Source organism: Synchiropus splendidus, chromosome 19, assembly GCF_027744825.2.
Source record: "Synchiropus splendidus isolate RoL2022-P1 chromosome 19, RoL_Sspl_1.0, whole genome shotgun sequence".
In the NCBI taxonomy this organism is placed as follows: domain Eukaryota; kingdom Metazoa; phylum Chordata; class Actinopteri; order Syngnathiformes; family Callionymidae; genus Synchiropus; species Synchiropus splendidus.
The window spans coordinates 15,340,940-15,360,080 of NC_071352.1; the positions used below are offsets into that span (position 1 = coordinate 15,340,940).

The 19,141-nt window shown below is 46.1% G+C and overlaps 3 protein-coding genes across 3 annotated transcripts in view; 2 read left to right on the top strand and 1 right to left on the bottom strand.

Annotated features, from left to right (window-relative positions):
* The window catches only part of grin2ba (glutamate receptor, ionotropic, N-methyl D-aspartate 2B, genome duplicate a), a 62,017-nt gene extending 50,688 nt beyond the window's left edge, over positions 1 to 11,329 (bottom strand). The window contains exons 1-5 of the mRNA XM_053852847.1: positions 11,005 to 11,329; positions 8,455 to 9,145; positions 7,665 to 7,941; positions 3,147 to 3,285; positions 2,663 to 2,770 (exon numbers count right to left, since the gene is read on the bottom strand). Coding sequence (XP_053708822.1) covers positions 2,663 to 2,689 — 27 coding nt within the window. The 5' untranslated portion in view covers positions 2,690 to 2,770; positions 3,147 to 3,285; positions 7,665 to 7,941; positions 8,455 to 9,145; positions 11,005 to 11,329. The remainder of the gene's footprint in view (positions 1 to 2,662; positions 2,771 to 3,146; positions 3,286 to 7,664; positions 7,942 to 8,454; positions 9,146 to 11,004) is intronic.
* A 262-nt stretch (positions 11,330 to 11,591) lies between these two features.
* fmc1 (formation of mitochondrial complex V assembly factor 1 homolog) lies at positions 11,592 to 13,733 on the top strand. The gene is made up of 2 exons (XM_053852850.1): positions 11,592 to 11,751; positions 13,356 to 13,733. Exons 1-2 carry the CDS (start codon positions 11,623 to 11,625, stop codon positions 13,557 to 13,559), a joined length of 333 nt encoding a protein of 110 aa, XP_053708825.1. The 5' UTR covers positions 11,592 to 11,622; the 3' UTR covers positions 13,560 to 13,733.
* A 523-nt stretch (positions 13,734 to 14,256) lies between these two features.
* LOC128751656 (heme-binding protein 1-like) lies at positions 14,257 to 18,558 on the top strand. The gene is made up of 4 exons (XM_053852849.1): positions 14,257 to 14,500; positions 16,733 to 16,871; positions 16,951 to 17,131; positions 17,201 to 18,558. The coding sequence occupies exons 1-4, from the start codon at positions 14,423 to 14,425 to the stop codon at positions 17,376 to 17,378; spliced, it is 576 nt and encodes a 191-aa protein (XP_053708824.1). The 5' UTR covers positions 14,257 to 14,422; the 3' UTR covers positions 17,379 to 18,558.
* The last annotated feature ends 583 nt before the right edge of the window (positions 18,559 to 19,141 follow it).

Below are 19,141 nucleotides of genomic sequence, written 5' to 3' on the forward strand. Positions count from 1 at the left end.
CAGCAAATAATTGAACATCAGCGACACCGAGATTGAACACGTGATTAAAATTCATCACCAGCAGTCTGACAGTAAAGGGATGAAACAGGCAGCCGCCAAATCTCATGTCATGTGACCTCCACACACTATTTTATTTGTGTTTTAATCCTTTTGGCATAAAAATGACTTCAAAGGGATTAGAAGACGGACGGACAAAAGAAAAAAAAGACTGCATGAGGAAGAAACACCTTCATTTAGAAGCACGTTCCTGTTGTGGAGGCTGATTCTGTGGAACGTTCTAGTGAACTCAACAACAAATAAGAGAATGAATCACAGTTCTCCAGTTCCGCGAAGAGGAAGAACAAGCAGTTGAAAATGAAACAACACAACTCCCCTGAGACGATGCATTATTAAAGTAATATGTCCTCGTTTTCACCGCCGCTCAGCGAGAGCAGGACGCTCGCCAGACTGGAGTAAGAGGAAGCAGAGAAATGCTAATTTCCTATGTGCGCTGTGCAGCTCGTTAATTCAATTACATGCAAATGTTGCGTGACGTCGGCGATAGTGGGAAGAGTGCACAGTCAGCGTTACCTGCCGACGGGACGGGCTTCACTCGCGGATGAGGACTCTGCTCACGACACGCTCTTTCATGACAAAAGTGGGAGGAGCAGGAGGAGCAGGGGTCAACGCTCTCGCCACCGGACAAGTGCATTTCAAGACTGATGATCCTGACCAGCGACCTTCCTCCAGAGGTCAACCCCACTTCTTCAAACTCTCCAACAAACTATTTACAGCACCATATTTATATCATATCCTTATCACCCTAGCTACAGTTCTCTGTAATGGTACATGATTATGGACCAAAGTACTTCACGTTCATTTTCCGCGCAGCAGCTGAGACCTGATGTGGAAAACACACACGTCAAAACAGCACGAGGGTCGCTAAAAGTTTTTTTGTTTTACACCTTTGGGCCGTGCGGGTCGTGACACGCTCAGTTTTAATATATTAGTCACGTATGGTGGCAGTAGTGTGTCACTGAATTGACTTGACAGCTGCAAATCTTTGATAGTTAAGAAGTATGGAGGTCTTGAAAAGAAAAAATGATAAAGTGTTGCTGCTGTCCCCCAACAGTAAAAACTGTTCATGAAAGCACCAATTGTAGCAGTTTTGAAAATTAATTTGGGCATTTAATGGAGATACTTTCATTTACACTTTACTTATATCTTCCTTGGAGTTTAAATAAAATATATAATTTTTATTTTATGATATTTAGACATGGTTTATTACATTTATTAATCGAGAATGTATTCACTTTTCCAAATCACATGGTCTCATGTCATTTCACAAGGTTTTGGTTTGTTGATTCAATAAGGTTGTTGATCACAAATGAAATCAAGAGTGATGAATCAGTTCTATTGAATGGGACCGGATCCATTTGTTCTGGGAAAGGTGGGCCCCGAGATCAAAAAGGTTAAGAACCCCTGCTTTATACTATGCTCTTTAAACGAATGGCCAATAACTAGGCAGCGTCGGTGTGAGTCCAGGCTGCAGATGTAGTCCCAAACAGAAATTCTAACGACGATGTTTCTATCCACAGAAAGTGGAGTGAAGCCAGGAAAATATGTCGCGTGATGATGACATCACTCCAAGGTTCAGCACAGTTCAATGCAGTAGAGAGGACATAGATTTGGTGGACAGTAACTGTAGAGTCATATATGCACATTCCTGGACTGAAGTCAACAGACTGATGTCAAGAGTAGAACAATAGGGTCGTTGAGTCCAGTTCTCCTGCCACCATGGTGACAGAAGCACCGCTGGATTCAGTACGCAGACAGGAAACGTTTTAAAATGATGATTTATAGAAGCAAATGGATATGATCATAATAGTGAAAACCTTGTATGCAAATCTGCATTAGTGTTGTCACAGCAAGTCTGAACCCACTGATCACGCTCTGGTCACATCTTCATGTTCTCATTCATCACGAACCTCATTGGATGTCTTCCTCTTCTTCATCTCCAACATTCCTGCTCCAACACACTCTCCTCTCCACATGTCCAAACCATCTGGCCTCCCTCCACACGTCTGAGGATCTGATACATTCATTTCTGATCCGGTTCTTTCTGCCAATAACTTCATTGCCAATGAGGGAAAAAAGTCCTGGCTGAAAAATATATAGTCATAATTACCGTAATTTCCGGACTATAGCGCACACTGGAGTATTAGTCGCACCCACTAAATTTAAGAAGGAAAATAGGTCTTGTTCATACATAAGCCGCTGCTGTCTATAAGCCACAGGTTCAGCGGTGCGGTCTGTGCTCCAGAAATTATGGTAGATAATGAAGACGATGAATGAGAACATGAAAGTGTAACAAAGAGCGTTTCATCCTCCACCTTCTCACACAGCAACAACAACTCTGTCAACAAAGCTTTAAGCGCTTCATCAATGCTCTGTGAGCCGATGGGTCGGGCTGGGTGTCCGTCCACTGCAGCGCGTCATCGATCAGAGCGCAGACGGAGCTAAAAAGGTAGGATTAAAGCGTTTGTCTGCAGGCTCCACCTTGAACCGCAATCCTGACCCGCGAGCCGAGCCGGCAGCAGACGGAACGGGAGGAGATGCTCGCAAGGTTCCTCACCATCCATCACCCAGATCACACACACACGTGAGCCGAGTGCGAGCTTACCTTGTGTTCTGCCAGCCAAAGTCTCATCCCCACATCTCAGTAGTAGCATGATGGTGCAGGGTGGGACTCCTCTCCCCCTCTCATAGCCTCAGACTGAGGGCGGCCCAACTGTCCAACACAAGCAGTGAGGCAGATGAGATGGGTCAAATGTGAACGTTCACGCCGGTACAGATGACTGCTTCACTATTATTAATTCAAAAGTGTCTTGAGTTGAATCGCAGTGTCACAAAGTCATTATCTAATTAATTAAAACACCTAATTAAGTCAGCGAAGGACAAGAGAGAGAATCTCAGCGTCATTGTTTCCGCTGAGCGCTGACTCAATCTGAACAACGTACTCCAGTGATGAACTGCACCTCTGGAGCGAGTCACCTCATTAGCTTCGTGGGTTTTGTTTTGTTCCTGATTGAGGAAGAGGAGAACACTTATCTCCGATCCGCCTGAGAAACCTCTCGTGTCGATTAAGAGCGGTGTCGGATACTCACAGCAGCGTTCAGTGAAATCCTCCACGGGTCAAGGGGGTGCGGCGGGGGTGTCTGGGTGATTGGCTCGTCTTCAGGTCTGCCCCCCGTCGCTCCTCTGGAGAAGAGTTGGATTGTTTGACAGACGTCTTCCAGTTTGGATCTGCAGAGGAGGTGGAGGGTCAGAACAACAACCATGATTGAACACAGTACAAGTACAGTAGAAGAAGTATTAATTCCGTCAACGAAAGTGACAGTTCTGTGGAGGAGGAGAGTAGACGAGGTGGTTCAAGGCTGTCAAAGTTCTCCAGCTTGGAGGAACACCAGAGAACGGTATGATAATGGCGCCTGAGATTCAGTGGTTCTTGGGGTCCCAGCAGTCCAACTGTGACTTCCTATGACCACTTTTTTTAATGGGGGGAAAAAAATAGTAGAATCTTGTGTCCAAGTATGGAGCGCACACTTGGACAAGAAATAAAAACGAAAACATTCAGAAGTTGGTGTTCTAGTCTTTGACAGAGGCAAACCATTGTTCATGCCCAGACCGGATGCCACTCCTTTACAACAAACTGTCAGGATGTTGCGCTAGCACACTGACCTAAAACACGGCTCTATGTGACGTTATTAAACCCTCAAGTGTGCTGCAGATCAACATCTGGGTCCGGATGAAAACACATTCTCACCAGCACCAAGTCCTTTAATAAAGCTCCAGTCAGTTTTGCAATAAAACTGTCTGAACTGAGGCGCAGCTATAGCCAGCCTCATAAATTATACAAGCTCTTCAAACGTGCTGTTTAAATTGTCTCTGTCTTTATCCCCAACAACGCCCAACCACTCTATAGACTAGATCAGAAGAATAATAAATGGTGTCTAATAATCCCAATGATGCCTACACCAAGAACACTCTCGGAGACTTGCCTCTCCAGAATTGAAGTCGAGAGCGCGGCTCATGCTTCAGAAGGATAAATGATTAATTGAAATGTGTCGATGAATTATAAACAAGTGTCTGCGGGGCAACAGATTGCGGTCTTCATTTTTAATACAGCCTCACACACTCGGAGCAGCTCCAGGCCCGCGCACCTGCCACGTGTTCCTTAAAATGTCTTTGGCATCGCAGCCCAATCACCGACAAGTATGCTGGAGTTTTGTCGACTCGGTGAGAAGCCTCTCTCCCCGGCCGCTCCTGCGTCAATACGGTCCTCCTAATCAGCGCGGATAAATTATGGAGCAGCCTCTTTATATCAGATCATGACCCATATTTCGCTCGCTTCGACTGAGCATGCTGCCAATAAAATCGAGATGCACTTTTTAAACTTGTCTCCTTGTCCCACATAGACTTCCTGCTCAGGCACTAATGGCTGTTTAGGATTCCAGCTCACGCTGCAGGATCGTCTCCTGACAAGTTTGAATGTAGTCTTTGAAGATTTCCTTAAGGAGCGCTCCTCCTACGTGGAAGTCTGCTCCAAGAGCCAAAGTAAATTACATTTTACCAGTTAACTTCTCTTGTCCTTTTGATCTTTTGTTCACCATCAAGCTGCTGTCGTTCTTGAGAGTCCGGGAGACAAAGGCCTTTGAGATCTTCCCTCGACTGTGTTGTGTCAAGCAGAACTGTGTATGGGCGGGGACTGTTGCAAGTGTCCCATAATGAGAGTTGACAGGTTCGATGCTCTCCTGCTGAACCCGCTTTGTTCAGAACATCGCACAAGGGTAAGGTCATGATAAGAGTGGGGATCAGTCTGCAGGCTGCCCTGGAGCTACTGGTGGTTTGAGAATGAAAGGTGCAAGGTGAGGCAACTTGAACTGCTACAAAGCATATGGCTGAAGGTAGACAGAGGAGGAGTCTGCAGGGGGAAACATCAGCAAGAAGGTTGCTGTGGTGGCAAAGAAACCAGGCGAAGATGACAGGGATGGTGTGAGGAAGGGGAGTAGTGGCCTGCCCAGCATCCCCTCTTTTGCAAAGTAATAATTGCAACGACAGAATTGAAAAACATGTACTGCTTTTAGGTAGGAACCTCTTCATGGCAGGAAGAGCCATAAGGTAGTTATGGATTGGCCAAGCAAGTCCAGTGTGCGTGGGTGGGAAGGATGGTCGGGTGATCTCCGCAACCATTCAGTTGAGGTTCAGGGAAAAACATGGAGTGGGCCTTTCTTGTGAACACAGAGAGCCAGCTTTAACTGTGATGGCGTATGGAGAGGAGGGATGGCGGAGTGCAAGAATGAAACCGCAGCGTTAATGGATGGAGAAGTTGGAGGCAAAAACACTTTCGTGAGGGGCATAATGAACAGAATAAAGTGAATGTGAAGATAAAACGTCCTCAAGGCTTCTGCAGCATCATCGTTAGTCCAGAGTCCACCCACGTATAAAAGAAGTCACCGTCAGAATTACGAAGGGAAGTCCGGGAACAAGGCGGAGAAGAATCTGGAGTTCCAAAACTTCATGCTCTGTGAAGTGTTTACAAGTTCAGTTTGTTCTGGAGCTGAAAGAACATCGGTTCTTGTCCAAGTGGCCATTGATTCCAACAGTCCAGCAGGATCAGAGTCTGGTCTTTGTTCCGTTACATAACCAGCGTCCGTCGCCTCTGTCAGGCAGAGGATCATCGTCTCTTAATGACAGTCAATTATGCGGCGGGCGACTGCATCGACTCGTGCTCCTGCGGCAGCTTCAACTCAGCCCAAGTGCAGACAAGATTTTGGCGTGTGAGGTTTGGGAAGAGCAGGTGACGGAGCGTGAATTCAACATGGGAACGTCATTATTACATTAGCACACATTAGCACCAGCTCATCCTCAATTCATCGGCATCACGTGGTCAACATCTCTTACACACTTCATTAACAATGACCTCAGAATTTCAAGCGATAATCCGGTGCCAGGCAAGTATCTGTTTTCACGTGTTCATTCCACCTGTTTTGTTTTGTGCTGTGTCTGTTCTATAAGTACCTATCTCACCATATTTTTGATGAAAAAGGGTTGGGTTTTTTTTTTGAAAAATGAAGCATCTTAATTGTTAAATTTAATTGTTTTCTGCGTTCAATAATGCGGTCTTTCAGAGGTGCTGTCCAAGGTCCTGAATTTAGGTTGGCCAGTTCAGCCAGTTGACTTTGGTCAGAGGCAGAGCAGCTTCATCAGCATCTCCCACCATAGCTACCTCCTAGAGAGCTTTAAAGCATCCACAAACAGCTAGAAAATAAAGGGCCTAAATAACACCAGCGTAATATCAAGAGTATATCCAACAGATAGATGGATAAATAGAAGAACACAGTAAAACAATTTACTGGCAGCGATACACATGGAGGAGGAAGCTTTCATTTTCTCCTGAACCGGAGCCTGAATCACTTGATGTTCTCCACCCCTGGTCCCTTCTTGAGAACCTCATTTACATTGTTGATTCAAAACCATTTCCTAAGAAGCATTATGAAATTAAAAATTCAGACAAGTCCGCTCAGCCCACCCTCCTCCTCCCCGCTCATTCCTCAGTGGTAATTTTTGGGTGAGAAGGAGGCCGTGTCAGGGACAGCAGTGATGGACAAGCGTTGTAAGTGCTGCTGATACGAGCTCATCTGAGAGAAGAGGGGTCAATGGCCACCGCACCTGATGTGAAGGAGCGAGAGTGAGGGGTGAGACTATATCCCATATTAATCAATCGCTCACCGCTCGCAGTGTTTCTTTGGAATAAAAGCAGATTAAAATGATTGCACTGAGAAAAGGGCAATGCAGTGCGTCTCCTCATGTAGATTACTTTATTGATCTGCGCATACATTCACTGACGCCAGCAGCTCCCTCGCCGCTCCGTGATTGACTCCATGTTGGTTTTACTTTGAGACCAACCAGTTTATTACCACCCCCAACTTGTTCTATTTACATTTTTTTTTTCAGTGAATGATCAGCTTTTTCCCATTTTTTTTATTTTACCATTTTGAAAGAGCAGTATTAGGAAAGCATTTTTCATGTCATTTCATTATTTGCTATTTTACCGTTTCTAAAATCCACACTTTTAAAATTTTTATGAGTATTTAGTAGTATTTTGAGATATAGTTTGTGACGTTATTTTCCATTTACTTATTGAAATTTTAAGGTTACCGCTTTTCTTTCTATTTTATTATTACTTTGCAAGATATTGTTTTGTAATTGCATTTTTTACGTGGAAAATTTAATGTTTTCCAGTTTCAGGAAACTTCGTTTTTGTTGGATTTTTTTTTTGTTATTCCTTCTTCCCTTTGTGTGAAACATTGTCTCGGCCAGCGACCCAGGAGCACAATTCTGTGTCTCAAGTTCATCTGGTGTGTAAAAAGACTATATTGAATTGACTCAAAAATCTTGTGACATTTTTGCTAACCCATTTGAAGATTAGAGCAGGTCTTTTGCTAGCACCGGTCCAGTGCCAGCTGAGGCGTCTCCAGGTGAAGCTAACTAACCAAAGATGTCCCGCAGAGATCTAAACCGCTTCAGTCTACAACACATTCTGCCTTCAGCAAGAACACAACATACATTATTGATTGAGGCAGTGACACAACAACAGCGAGCCTGTGTGTTCTCATACTCACCAGCTCGACGGTTAAAACCTTCTCAAGCCAGTTGGGCAGAATCGCCGGCGTTACATGGACTGAACGAGCCCTTAATCCACGTGAGAGCCAAATCCTGCTGAGCTTCAGCGGCGGGACAGAAAACCCTCAGTGACGGCTCCGTCCATCACAAGCAAGAAAAAAGCGATGGGAGCGAACTTCCAGGAGTGAAAGAGTAATTCCACAGGAAAAGAGCTAAATCCAGAAGGTCCTGATGGCGAAGGGCTCCATCCTCTGAACAGGAGAGGCGTTTAATCTCCTTCAGGGGGAACAAAAGTGGAGATAGAAGGAAACATGAGGTGGACCAGGAAATGAGTTGTGTGGCTTCACTTTTCTATGCATCTGTACACACACGCGCGCACACAAACACACACATCTGTTAAGCTCACATCCAAACATCAAGAGATTCTGAGCAAACTTCACAGTGACAAGAAAAGGAAAGGATGAGAGAAATATCCTGCAGGTGACAGTTCTGTGCGAGTAGTGAGTGTGTTTGCAGGAGTGGGAGTCGAGCGACACGAGTGAGAGAGAGGAGAAAGGAGGGCAGGCGCAGGAGTGTTAGTTAAACACTTCTTCATCAATCAGCTCACATGACAGACGCTTGACAGCTGAAAACTGTGGAACAAACGGGGGCGACGGTGAGGTGAGGGGTGGGACAAAAAGTCATCGGATGGAGGTGATGATGTCATGAAGCGGCGGGGACCAGAGGAGGGTCTGACTCAAGGTGTGTTTAAGGGACGTCAGACAAACATCAAACACTCAACAGACCTACCTATGAGAGCGAGGGCTCGCCCAGAGATGCATAGGATGGCAGAGGGAGAAGGGAGGGGGGGGGATGGAAACCAAATCAAATATTTTGGGGTTCAAAAGTGGCCAAAGTTGCTGGTGGACAGTGAGCGGAGTGGAGGGGGGACCGGCGAGGGGAGGGAGGAGGCGGCGTGGGCAGCGCCAGGATAAAAAACGAGAATGAATAGGGGTTCAAAAACAGGAGTCTGAGAGTCGGCTGGCTCACAAGCAGCAGAAATTGTTGAGCAGGTAGATGGCGAAGTAGATGAGGAGACAGAGGAGGGACAGCGCCAGCAGGGGACACGGCAGCGCCCCCCCCAGCAGCGCGATGAGGAAAAAAAAGAACAAAAAACGAAAGAGAAAAGCAAATACTCCAGTGGCCTCCGTCGTCTCCGGTCTCGCTGTGGAAGGGGGGCTTGGCTCTCGCCAGTGGGTCCCCTTCCCCGCCTGCCTTCGGTCTTCTGTCTCTTCTCCCAAAAATCACTTCCCATCCAGAAGAGGGAGCGCAGACGTCCTCTCAGGTCTGCCGCCGCTCACACAGGTGAGACATTGTTGCAGCAGCGTTGCCCAGCGGGAGGATGGAGAGAGGCACCGGGGGCCAACGCCAGTCCAGCTCCTGCTGCCTCATGAGGAGAGATACTGAGCCCAGTCACCGTCTCCCGCTCTCACCCCCGCCCCTGCACACAAAGATGGGAGGAAAGGAGGTGGGCCCACTCGCTGCATTAGTATTCATTGACAGAGTGTGAGAAGCAGGAGAGGAGGGGGCGTCAGGAGAAACGCTCATGTCCAGGAACATCACTGGCACGGCGCTGCTGAGAGGGTGGCGCCCCCCAGCGGCCAGCATCCTTGGCTCGCTCACATCAATCATTCCGGACGGACAGCAATATCGCACATCAATCACAGGAGGGTTGTTTACAGAGTAGTGTATGTGAAATAAATTACATTTTTTATTTATAGATTTATTAAACTGCAAGTTGTTTTCTTTTGATTAAGCTTTGCGGTTATTTTTAACTAACTAACTGATGTTTAATATTAAGCACTTGTTTGTTCAGTGAATATTTTGTTTTATTCAAAAACTCTGTTGTGTTCTTAATGTTGAGATTTGTATTGATGTACTGTTTTCCATGATGATGAGGATTGACCAGTCGAATACAACTTGCGCCTTCTGCTCATGAATGGGTGCAAAGACATTAACAGCCAACCTGGACCCTGCAGTGGTCTCTTCTGGAAGCTGCGACTGGATGTTGGATCATGTTCAAAAGTCTTGGCTCTACATGCAGCGTCCTGATCCGATCAATGTAGCCATCAATTACAGGACCACTCATTAGACAGTTGTCTCTGTAAACATTGTTTGACCTGAAACTACTCCAACTAAGTGTCGCTCCTGCTCGGCACTTAGCCTCGGCCTGTGCAGGCGCTGCAGCGCTTGGCTTCTCGACTCACTCACAGCAGATTCTAATTAAAGACCGTTTAGGTTTCATTAAATAACAGCAGTCAGCCAAAGTCCCTGCACTGCGCTCACTTAGAATAAAGATTATTTTGTGACTTGACTCTTTAAGCTCTCAGATGTGTTTGACTGCTGACTGAGCCAGCATGAAATCACTTTTGAACTGGTGAATAAAACAGGTTTATTGTGTCGGTCATTGGAGCTCTTGACTATGAAACGTGAAATTCAACTTAATCTTCTTTCACAGAATAATTGGCATCGACAAATCATCCCGTACTTTGTATTCCTATCTTTATCAGGGTGACAACACCAAACGACCCACAGATTTTAATTGAATGTCATTCAGATGTGTTGTAGATTTTACGGAATTATAAATGCATTTTAATGTTCAGTTCTTTTAAACGTCATTGTATTCTCACATTGTATTTTATTGTTGAAGGAATTTTGTGCTTTTTTCCCATTGAAATGAACCTTTCATTGTCCAGAAGTTTGTATTTTTGTGTTGTATTTTTAAAGCCTTTACATCATTCTCATCTCTGTTGTTTACAAAAAAAAATAAAATAAATAAATGTTTGGTTTTATTCCATTGCCTAATATTGCGCGGCATGTGATGGCATGTCAGTGTGGAGTCTCTAGGATTTCTTTTGCGATTTTTAACACGTAAATATGATGTTTAAAAAATCTGGAGTTCTTTCTTTTATATGGTCCCATACTTGTGTTTCTTTAAACCTATGTGATTATTTGCTTTTTTTCTCTCTTCCGTGCGACTAAAAACAGGATTCTTTCCTGACATTGTCTTTAGTTCACCGCCATATTAAAGTATCAGTCTCTTGTCACCTGCCATCCACATTTGGATATTTCGCTCAATGGGGTTCACAAATGCAACATTTCCATGTCACAGAACTTCTTGGTTCACAGTTCAGGTGGGCTTCATGAACGAATATTCCAGGCAGAAAAGAGACTGTTTGTGTTGTTCAACCAACACGACACATTAAGTCGCCTGTCAATCATCTTCTGCCTACAAGCTATGAATCAACATTCGCTACATTAAACCATATTTTTCCTCTTTAAACGAAAAAAATCACATACCTGAGACTTGGAAACAGCAACACACATCTGGTGTTTTCCACCTGATAAGTCTTGGCCAAACGAGACTGGACCAAACGCCAGTCAGCGTGTCGCTGTTTGTAGCATAAAGTTGCTACTTCGTCAGCTAACCAATCTCACACTCTTTGCTAATGGACTTTCAGAATACTCTGACTATGTTCAACCTCCCCCGTCCGCATATGGTGTCTATACCAAGCTTAAGTTCGAAGTCAAAAATGTTTGAAGGATCAAAAGCAGCGTCGGATAATCCGATGACGTCACACGGCAGGACCGCCAGGTGACATCGAAAGCTTTAATTTTTTCAGTCAAAAAATAGAACATTTATATTTATATTTAACTTTAATTACATTATTTTAATACTTTAAATAAACTTGATGTCTCCAACCAACCCTGACGTTGCTTTATTACTTATTTTTATCTGTTTAAATGAGCATGTTTGCTGCCATAGCGCAGCTTCGTATCCCTCTCTGGAACATCAGCATTATTTTTCCATGATTATGCGATGTTTTGAAATGGAAAAATAACTTTACGTTATCAGTGTTGTCCAATAAAACATGTGACACATCGCCACCTTGAGGTGAACCACGGTATCGATCAGAGATGGCGACGTTGTCGCCTGCTTTGCGTGTTTGCAGAGGAATTATCAAAGAATTGCGAGCCGTCCATGGACCGCAGTACAGACAGTCTCTGGCCTACAGTTACGTTATGAGCCAGTTTCGGAAAAATGCGGTGAGTTTGCAGGTCTACAGCTTCTCTGTTGACATTAGCTGGTGTTGCTAACAACAGACACATGGCATGCGCTAACTCCGATCGTGAGCATTCATTCAGAAATTAAACCGCTCAGCAAGATTCAATGTAAATGTGTAGTTCGACAAGATACAGTGTCAGACGACAGTCGTGTTTTAATAGGCGGCAAGGTGACTGATGCCAAGGGCACCGTGCTGGGTGGCTAGCTCCATTAGCATCCGCACTTAAGGTAATCTTACATAGCTGCCCTGAAATCATGACAACTGTTGCAGCTAAAACGTAAACAACAATATAGCTTTGCAGATTAATCACCGAGTCAGAGTCACAGTCTGTGGCTCGGTTGGCGATTTGTTGACGTGTTTGTCGTGTTGTGTGGCCTTCCATTCTTAAATAACTCCTTGGATAACCGACCCCCAACTGCGTGTCTCAAAAATGGTTCCCAGGTCGAAAAGTTTGTTTTGGTTTCCACACGTGTTGGTAGTTTCCGGACTGTAGGTGTCGCTGCGTGTACAGACACAAACCTGAGCTGAAACGCGACATGGAGAACCTGACCTCAGTTCAAATGTGAGTGGATAAACTTGTGATAAAAATCAAGTCACACAATGGTCATTTTCTGTTTGAATAAATCAAGTCAGATGAAGCATTAATGTTGATAATCTTTCTCTTTTAGTTTAAAGAATGTTAGGCAACAATTAGGATGTGACAGCTCCATCCTGTAATAACTGAAGCTGGATGTTTGATTTCTCTTGAAATATTATAGAATCAAGAGCCATTTTGAGTTTTACTGTCATTATAGAAACTGAATCTTCAGGCTATTTATGAGTCAGTTGAAATTTAAAGCTGCTCATGAAAAACTCAGTGGACGGAGATCAGTTCCCTGAGGTGCGCCACATTTCACCTTCCCCAGAGTCACCTTCCGAGACCTTCCATCTTCATTTTTCTTCACTTTCCCCCCCAAACCCGACGGAGGCTACCGCACCAGTGAAGCGTGAGCGTTTTAAGCATATCGGCTCAGAGCTCCATTATTTCTGCTCCAGAGTGCACAGCTCTGGTCACATGATGTGCAGTCACTGATGCAGCGCGCCTCGCAGCGACGCTCACTTGTCACTGCGCGTTTGTCTTGGCCGGTGAAACCGCCTGAGGTCCGATAACGTATATGTGAGCAGCTATAGGGACTCGACCCGACGCCCACTGTCCATCTCGCTGCTCGTGAGAGCATCTGGGTGGGAAACTCTGTTTTATGTAACAGTTGTTTTCCTCATGTGTCCAGAGAAAACAGTTTTAACATGTCACAAGAGAAACGCCTTCAACTATACAGTCACTTATTGAACAAAAAGGTGGGAAAATATCACACTAATAAATGTGGTGAACTGAGAAAACATATTTATTGTAAATGTTAATGCTTAATTTTCATTTTATTTTAGTTTAAAAGAGAGACATTTGTGAGTCATTCTCGAGGTGGTGATACAGATGAAGGAAGAGAGTTCTAGTGTATACAATGTGTAACTTTGTTGCAGTAAAATAGACTCAAAATGTTGTGATCATTAAGCAGAGAAATGCATCATTAAAAAGGACGTCTCTCACAGGTGACGGGTGAAAGGTACTGCCGTGCCCAGCAGGAGGCGCTGCACGCCTCACAGACATACCTGTGCCTCTTGGCCTCGACCAGGAACCACCAGCTCCTGCACGACCTGTACCACGGCAAAGGGGAGCGCAGCCAGGAGGAGGCGGCGGCTCTAGTGGGGCTCCGCCTCCCGACCCAGCCGGGGGGTAAAGGCTGGGAGAAGTGAAGGACTGGTGGACAGGGGAGCGAGGACTGTTTCTGGAGGAAAGATGTTCGGGAAGTGTGATGGAAGACGTTTGTGACTGCAGAACTAGCTTTTGATACTTTTGTTTCCCTCAATACTTGAGACACCGCGATGACAATAAAGTGTTTCTGGCGTGACACCGCTGTTGGTTTCATTTCCAGATGTCCAATCATTATTCTTGTATTTGAAAAGGATGAGGTACATCGCCGGTTCTACTGACTGGCACACTGTGTGATCATGAGTTTTTTCTCTTTAGTAAAACCACAGAGGGGCGCTATAGAGCGAGCTTATATTGAAACTAGTCCTACGATGACCACCTCAGCTACCGCAGAGGGAAGCATCCCCAGACCTTCCGGAGCTAGACTATGATTCCATAAACTGGTCTACTTGTGGACCAGATCTGCAGGTCTACACGCTGCTGGGACCAGAGGACGCGCAGATTCTGGGGCCAGATGGACTTGGCGCCGGCTGTATGAGCAGTCAGGAACCTGGATGCTGGTCTCACGTGGACCAGGAGGTAACAGACCGTGAGGATCTAGGCGCTCGCTGTCAACTCGATGTCCCACTTCTGCGGGAATTCAACGTTCAGAGGTGAAAAGGGCAAAACAAGAGAGCAGTAGGGGAGGAGGTGAGGGGGAGGCGGGGGGAGGAGACAACCGGTCAGGGAGCAAAAGCTGATGTCTTGACTCAGAGCGAAGCAGAGCACAGCAGCAGCCGCTCGCCTCTGAGGACACATCTGGAGGGAGTCTGCAGGTGTATGAGTCGGGTGAAGAGGCTCGGGTGCTGAGCTGGTCCAGCTGCTGGTCTACACGGAATCCACAACATAAGAGCAAGAGGAGACAGCCATGTTTGGGATGATCAAGAACTCTCTGTTCGGGAACACAGAGGAGACGGAATATAAACTCTTGAGCACTGAGAGCAAGGTGAGACCTGTCTTCCTCCTCTCTCCTGTCTCACTGTCTCAGGCCTCTAAAATCCAACCAGGTGTGCGTTGTCTATGTGTATTATCACTTCATGTCACGGTACAAGTGTGAGTGTGCATCTAATGTATGTGCTGTGCGTGCACTGGTGTGTGACCGAATATTAACAAAGGTCAGTGTACAACACCGTGTGTTGTGTACATGTGTGTACAATGTCATCACGTGTGTCTCTGTGTAGTACTGTATAACTGCTTTGTCTTGTGAGAGCGGGTGTGTATTTACAGTTGACTTTTGAGGGAAGGGGGGTTGATGCCATGTTTTCTCCGTCGGTCCCCTGCCTCTCGCCCTCAGTAGCTGGGATGGACAATCGGCCCCCATGACCCTGACAGAGAGCCAGAAAATGACTCTGCGTCCCATTTGTCTCAGCCCCTGTGGGCGACTCGGCCTCCCTCAGTAGGGCCTGGGGTCGCGTCTCTCTGTCCACCTGATTGAGTTTCCTCCTCCAAATGAGATTAAACGTCTCCGTGAGTTTGTTTTTCAGAGCGGAGGTGAAACTGTAACGTGGTTACCGCTGAGGACGGAGAGAATCAGGTTAAGGCCGCCTGTCCTGCTCTCTGCCTGGTGCTCTTTGTGCTTTTGTGTCCAGCCTCGGGGCTCCGGCTACCTGACCCTGTTCTGGAGACGCAGGCTGGTCAACCGTGCGTGAGCTCAGATTTTGTTCGTGCTCGGATCCACTGACCAGCTGAGGTGAAATGAGACCGTCACCGCTGACCCACACGTGTCCTCCCCCTCTGCGTTACAATTAACGTTTTAAATAAGCGCTGACCTCGGCAGACTCTAGTGCTTTTTTTTTTTTTTTTTCAAAAGAGCTGCGCGCTGATGTTGACACTCCCGCAGCCTCAAACGTCAGAGCGAATTACACAGCTCTGATCTGACACCTCATTTAAAATCACACGTTCCCTGTCAGGCTCCATCTGCCGGAGGTCCAGGGCCAGACCAGAGGTCCGGCTTCTGCAGACCTTCTTCTCTTGTATTCTCACTTTTCTGTGATTTCAACACAAGGCTATCCTTCCTGTCCTTGTCAGATTGTGTCTTCACCTCTGCTGCTGTTCCAAGGAGTGACTCCTCAGTAACATCCCATCCTCCTCTTCTGTCAATCCACCATCAAAGATTTTCTCTTTCTTCTCTCTCTCTTTTGCCACATTGTTCTATTGTCTCCAATAGTTGATAATGGATTTCCCTTTTCTGCCTTGCCAAGATCAGCTTGTACCCCCTTGATGCGGGTCTGAGCCGCTGCAAGGGTCAGACCCTGTTGTTGGGAGACCCATCACTGCACTCCAGGTGGCTCCTTGGGACCAGGCAGAGTCCGGTCTCTGAGGCAAACAGTCTGGTTAAGAGGCTCTTCAGAGTATCCAGTCATGAAATCTGTGTTTAAAACTGAGGTATTGAAATCAGAGCCAGACACCGGAGAACTGGGCCAGCTGGGGCGACACCCTACACTCTTAATTAAAACTGACACACAATACACAAGTGACCTGCATGTCACACTAGGGCTCACACTGAAGTACTTCTTACTTTTTAAATGTCAGTTTCTGACCGACTACTTTGTTTCCGTTAGCCACCACTTGTTTTGCGGTGGCAGAGTGGTCCACCCTCCACCAGGGGGCACATTCTGACTTAAATTAACCCCACATTTGTTCATGTTGGTATTTTTGACTGTAACTTCTGTGGGAGACAAAAGGTCACGGCGCTGCCAGCAGATACTTATGATGAGATTCAAATGAATTCAGCCAGTCTGGAACATTCTGCCCGCACACAGGTGACATCGCGGCAACACACTTATCGCCTGGTTTTATTGTTGTGCTGCGGCTGAAAAGCATTGTTCTCATTCCATGATGTGGTTGTCGAGGTTGGGCTTGTGATGCTGCAGCGTGCGGCTGTGTGTTTCTGCTCTCATGTTGCAGTTGTGGTCATCTCCTTGTTGCTACTGTGTTCAGTCACACGTTGATGTTGCAACATGTGCAGCTCCGTGTCAGAGTGTGTGTTCATGAGTGTGTTACATCATCACAGCCCATTATTCTCTGCAGGCTGAGTGAATCTTAAATCAGGGTGAAATATATTTCCGCAGCGTCTCATTATCTGGAAGCGCTCAGCTTTCACTCGCCCACACAAACACACACACAGCAATGACTCAGAAGGGAGGGTCATGACCCCTGATCTCGGGCTTCTCTCCAGGACGGCGTGAGCTTCGAGGTACGGCGCTACGATGCGGCCAAGTTTGCGGTGGTGTCATCTGAAGGTCGCACCTTCGACCAGGCCACCGGCGAGCTGATGAGGAAGCTGCTCATGTACATCGGCGGCAGCAATGAGCCAGGTAGCTGCGACAGGAAGTCATGTGACTCACGGGTACAGTCTCCGAGTTGCACCTGTTTCTCAAACTCCCTTCCTGCCAGGTGAGGCCATGGGCACCGCAGCACCCATCATCATCACCGTCTACCCACGCAACGACGGCGTGCTCTCCCGCCGTTTGGTGGTGGCCATCAGGGTGCCCAGCTTCTACCAGCAGAGCCCCCCGCCTCCCACTGACAGTGCCATCAGGATCGAGGAGCGACCCGGCATGACTGTATACGCCCTGTAGGTGGCCCGGCCCCGACGGTCCCTCCTCCTGCTTGGTGCCCTCTAACGCTCCTCCTCTGCTCTCAGGAACTTCGGAGGGTTCGCCGGTGAGAGCGAGTATCGGGCGGAGGCCTTGCGCTTGACACGCACACTGGGAGAAACAGCGCCCTTCCAGCGCAAGCAGTACTTCTGCTGTAGCTACGACGCACCGTTCAAGCCTTACGGGCGGCGCAATGAGGTCTGGTTCCTGCAGGAGGAGCCATAGGCGCTGCGTTCTTCCAACAGTGCTTGACCCGTCTGGTGACATTTTGACTTGTGGACTCTAGTCACAGTTGAAATAACAATCCTGGACAGGTCATTTTCAGAAGCTTTCATTCCGGCGTTTCTGTTATCATTTTTACGCACAAGATATTGCAAGATCTCGGTTCTGCCACTAAGCTAACTGTGCTAATCAGAATCATCACAAAGGACTAAATCAAAATATCACCAGGCAGATTCAAACGTCGTGCCGGGGAAGTTGGGACGCAGCTCACCCGCAATGGGGCGGCTTTTTTTTGTCTTACTAAGGGACGATACAGTGCCCTCCATCTAACGTGAAGACAAACGTGAAGATGATCGTAGCATCCGTCACCATGACTTCATCGTAACCAGTAACTAGTGAGTTGGACTCAGAAGACAACACACGACTGAAGTGTGGAGTTGAACATCGCAGGTGTGACATCATTTTGACCGCGCAAGAAAATCACTCATAGTCACCAGGAAATAGTTCAATGTGTATCGACATCTCTGAATGGATTGTGTCCGTGGCCAAGTTGAACCTCCACAGAGACTAACCAACAGTGTCAACTTAGATCATTATAAACTGTCGCGCCATCCTTGGCTCAACCTTTAACATCACACCTCCATCGGCAGGTTTCATTCAGTCGCACACAAATCCACTTTCTCCTTCGATACGCTCAAAAATACTTGAACACAACAGTCTTAATCAAAATATGACTTTTATTTTTCATATCTCGTCTGAAATAAGCACTTATTTTCATAAAAAAAACATTAAATATTAGTGAGGTGTTATTAATGTGACTATTTCAACATATTTATATTGCAATATTAATCTATCCTGATGTGGACTTTTGCTCAGATGATCTCGTCCGAATTATTTAGCAGGAACAAGCACACGTCCTGCATGAGGACTTCATAGGAACCGAGCCATAAAGTAGGTCTAGTCTGAACCCCACACCTCCAGGGGGCGACACCTGTGTAGCAGGAAGACAACCTCTGTTGACGGCTAACATGAAAGAGAGTGTGTGGCCCCCTGGTGACAATAGTTGTGTCGTAGGTCTGTTGTTAAGAATGTGTGTCGTTTTTCTTTTTTTTTTTTTTTTTAGTTGCATGATGTGGAACCTTCGTTAACTCCCGGAACTGTGATCATGTGACCTGCCATGTGACATGAGAATAAATGGTTTGGAAATACTGAGTGAAAACCGATTGGCTTCTGTTGACCCTCACAGTCATGTGACCCTCGACCAGAGAGGAAAAAAAAAGAATTCTGTTTTTGAGTAGGTTTGTGTCTTATTTTCGCATTTTCAGAACAGTTTTATATTTTTTGTTTTTTTCCTTTTTAATTACTAATAACTCACAGATTTCTTTATTTGATATTGAAATATACTGGCAATAATCACCAGATTTATCGTACGTACATATTGCTCATGAAACTAGGATTAATTTAAGATTTAATACAGGATTTCTCTATAGTTATTCCGTCGTGTTATGATGCAGCGTTTTGTACGCGATCAAGATTTTTAATTACAGGAGGCACAGGTCATACGACTCGATCACTGTAGTGACAAGATGATCATCGGCTCAAAGGTCATTTTCACCGCCAGAGTTTCCATCTGAACACTGAATGAAACACATCGAGTCACATGAACAAGACCTCTGATGTTTGCCAGAGACTCAAAGCAGAGCTTTTGTCACTGCGTAAGAATAAACTGGCAGAGAATGTAGAGACGTTAAGTGTTGAGGGTTTGA

Excerpts from the sequence above, each read along its gene's own strand:
- fmc1 (XM_053852850.1), top strand. The coding sequence starts at position 11,623 with ATGGCGACGTTGTCGCCTGCTTTGCGTGTTTGCAGAGGAATTATCAAA. Across the intron at positions 11,752-13,355 it reads GCCAGTTTCGGAAAAATGCG|GTGACGGGTGAAAGGTACTG; the intron begins GTGAGTTTGCAG and ends CGTCTCTCACAG.
- LOC128751656 (XM_053852849.1), top strand. The coding sequence starts at position 14,423 with ATGTTTGGGATGATCAAGAACTCTCTGTTCGGGAACACAGAGGAGACG. Across the intron at positions 16,872-16,950 it reads CGGCGGCAGCAATGAGCCAG|GTGAGGCCATGGGCACCGCA; the intron begins GTAGCTGCGACA and ends CCTTCCTGCCAG. Across the intron at positions 17,132-17,200 it reads GGCATGACTGTATACGCCCT|GAACTTCGGAGGGTTCGCCG; the intron begins GTAGGTGGCCCG and ends CTCTGCTCTCAG.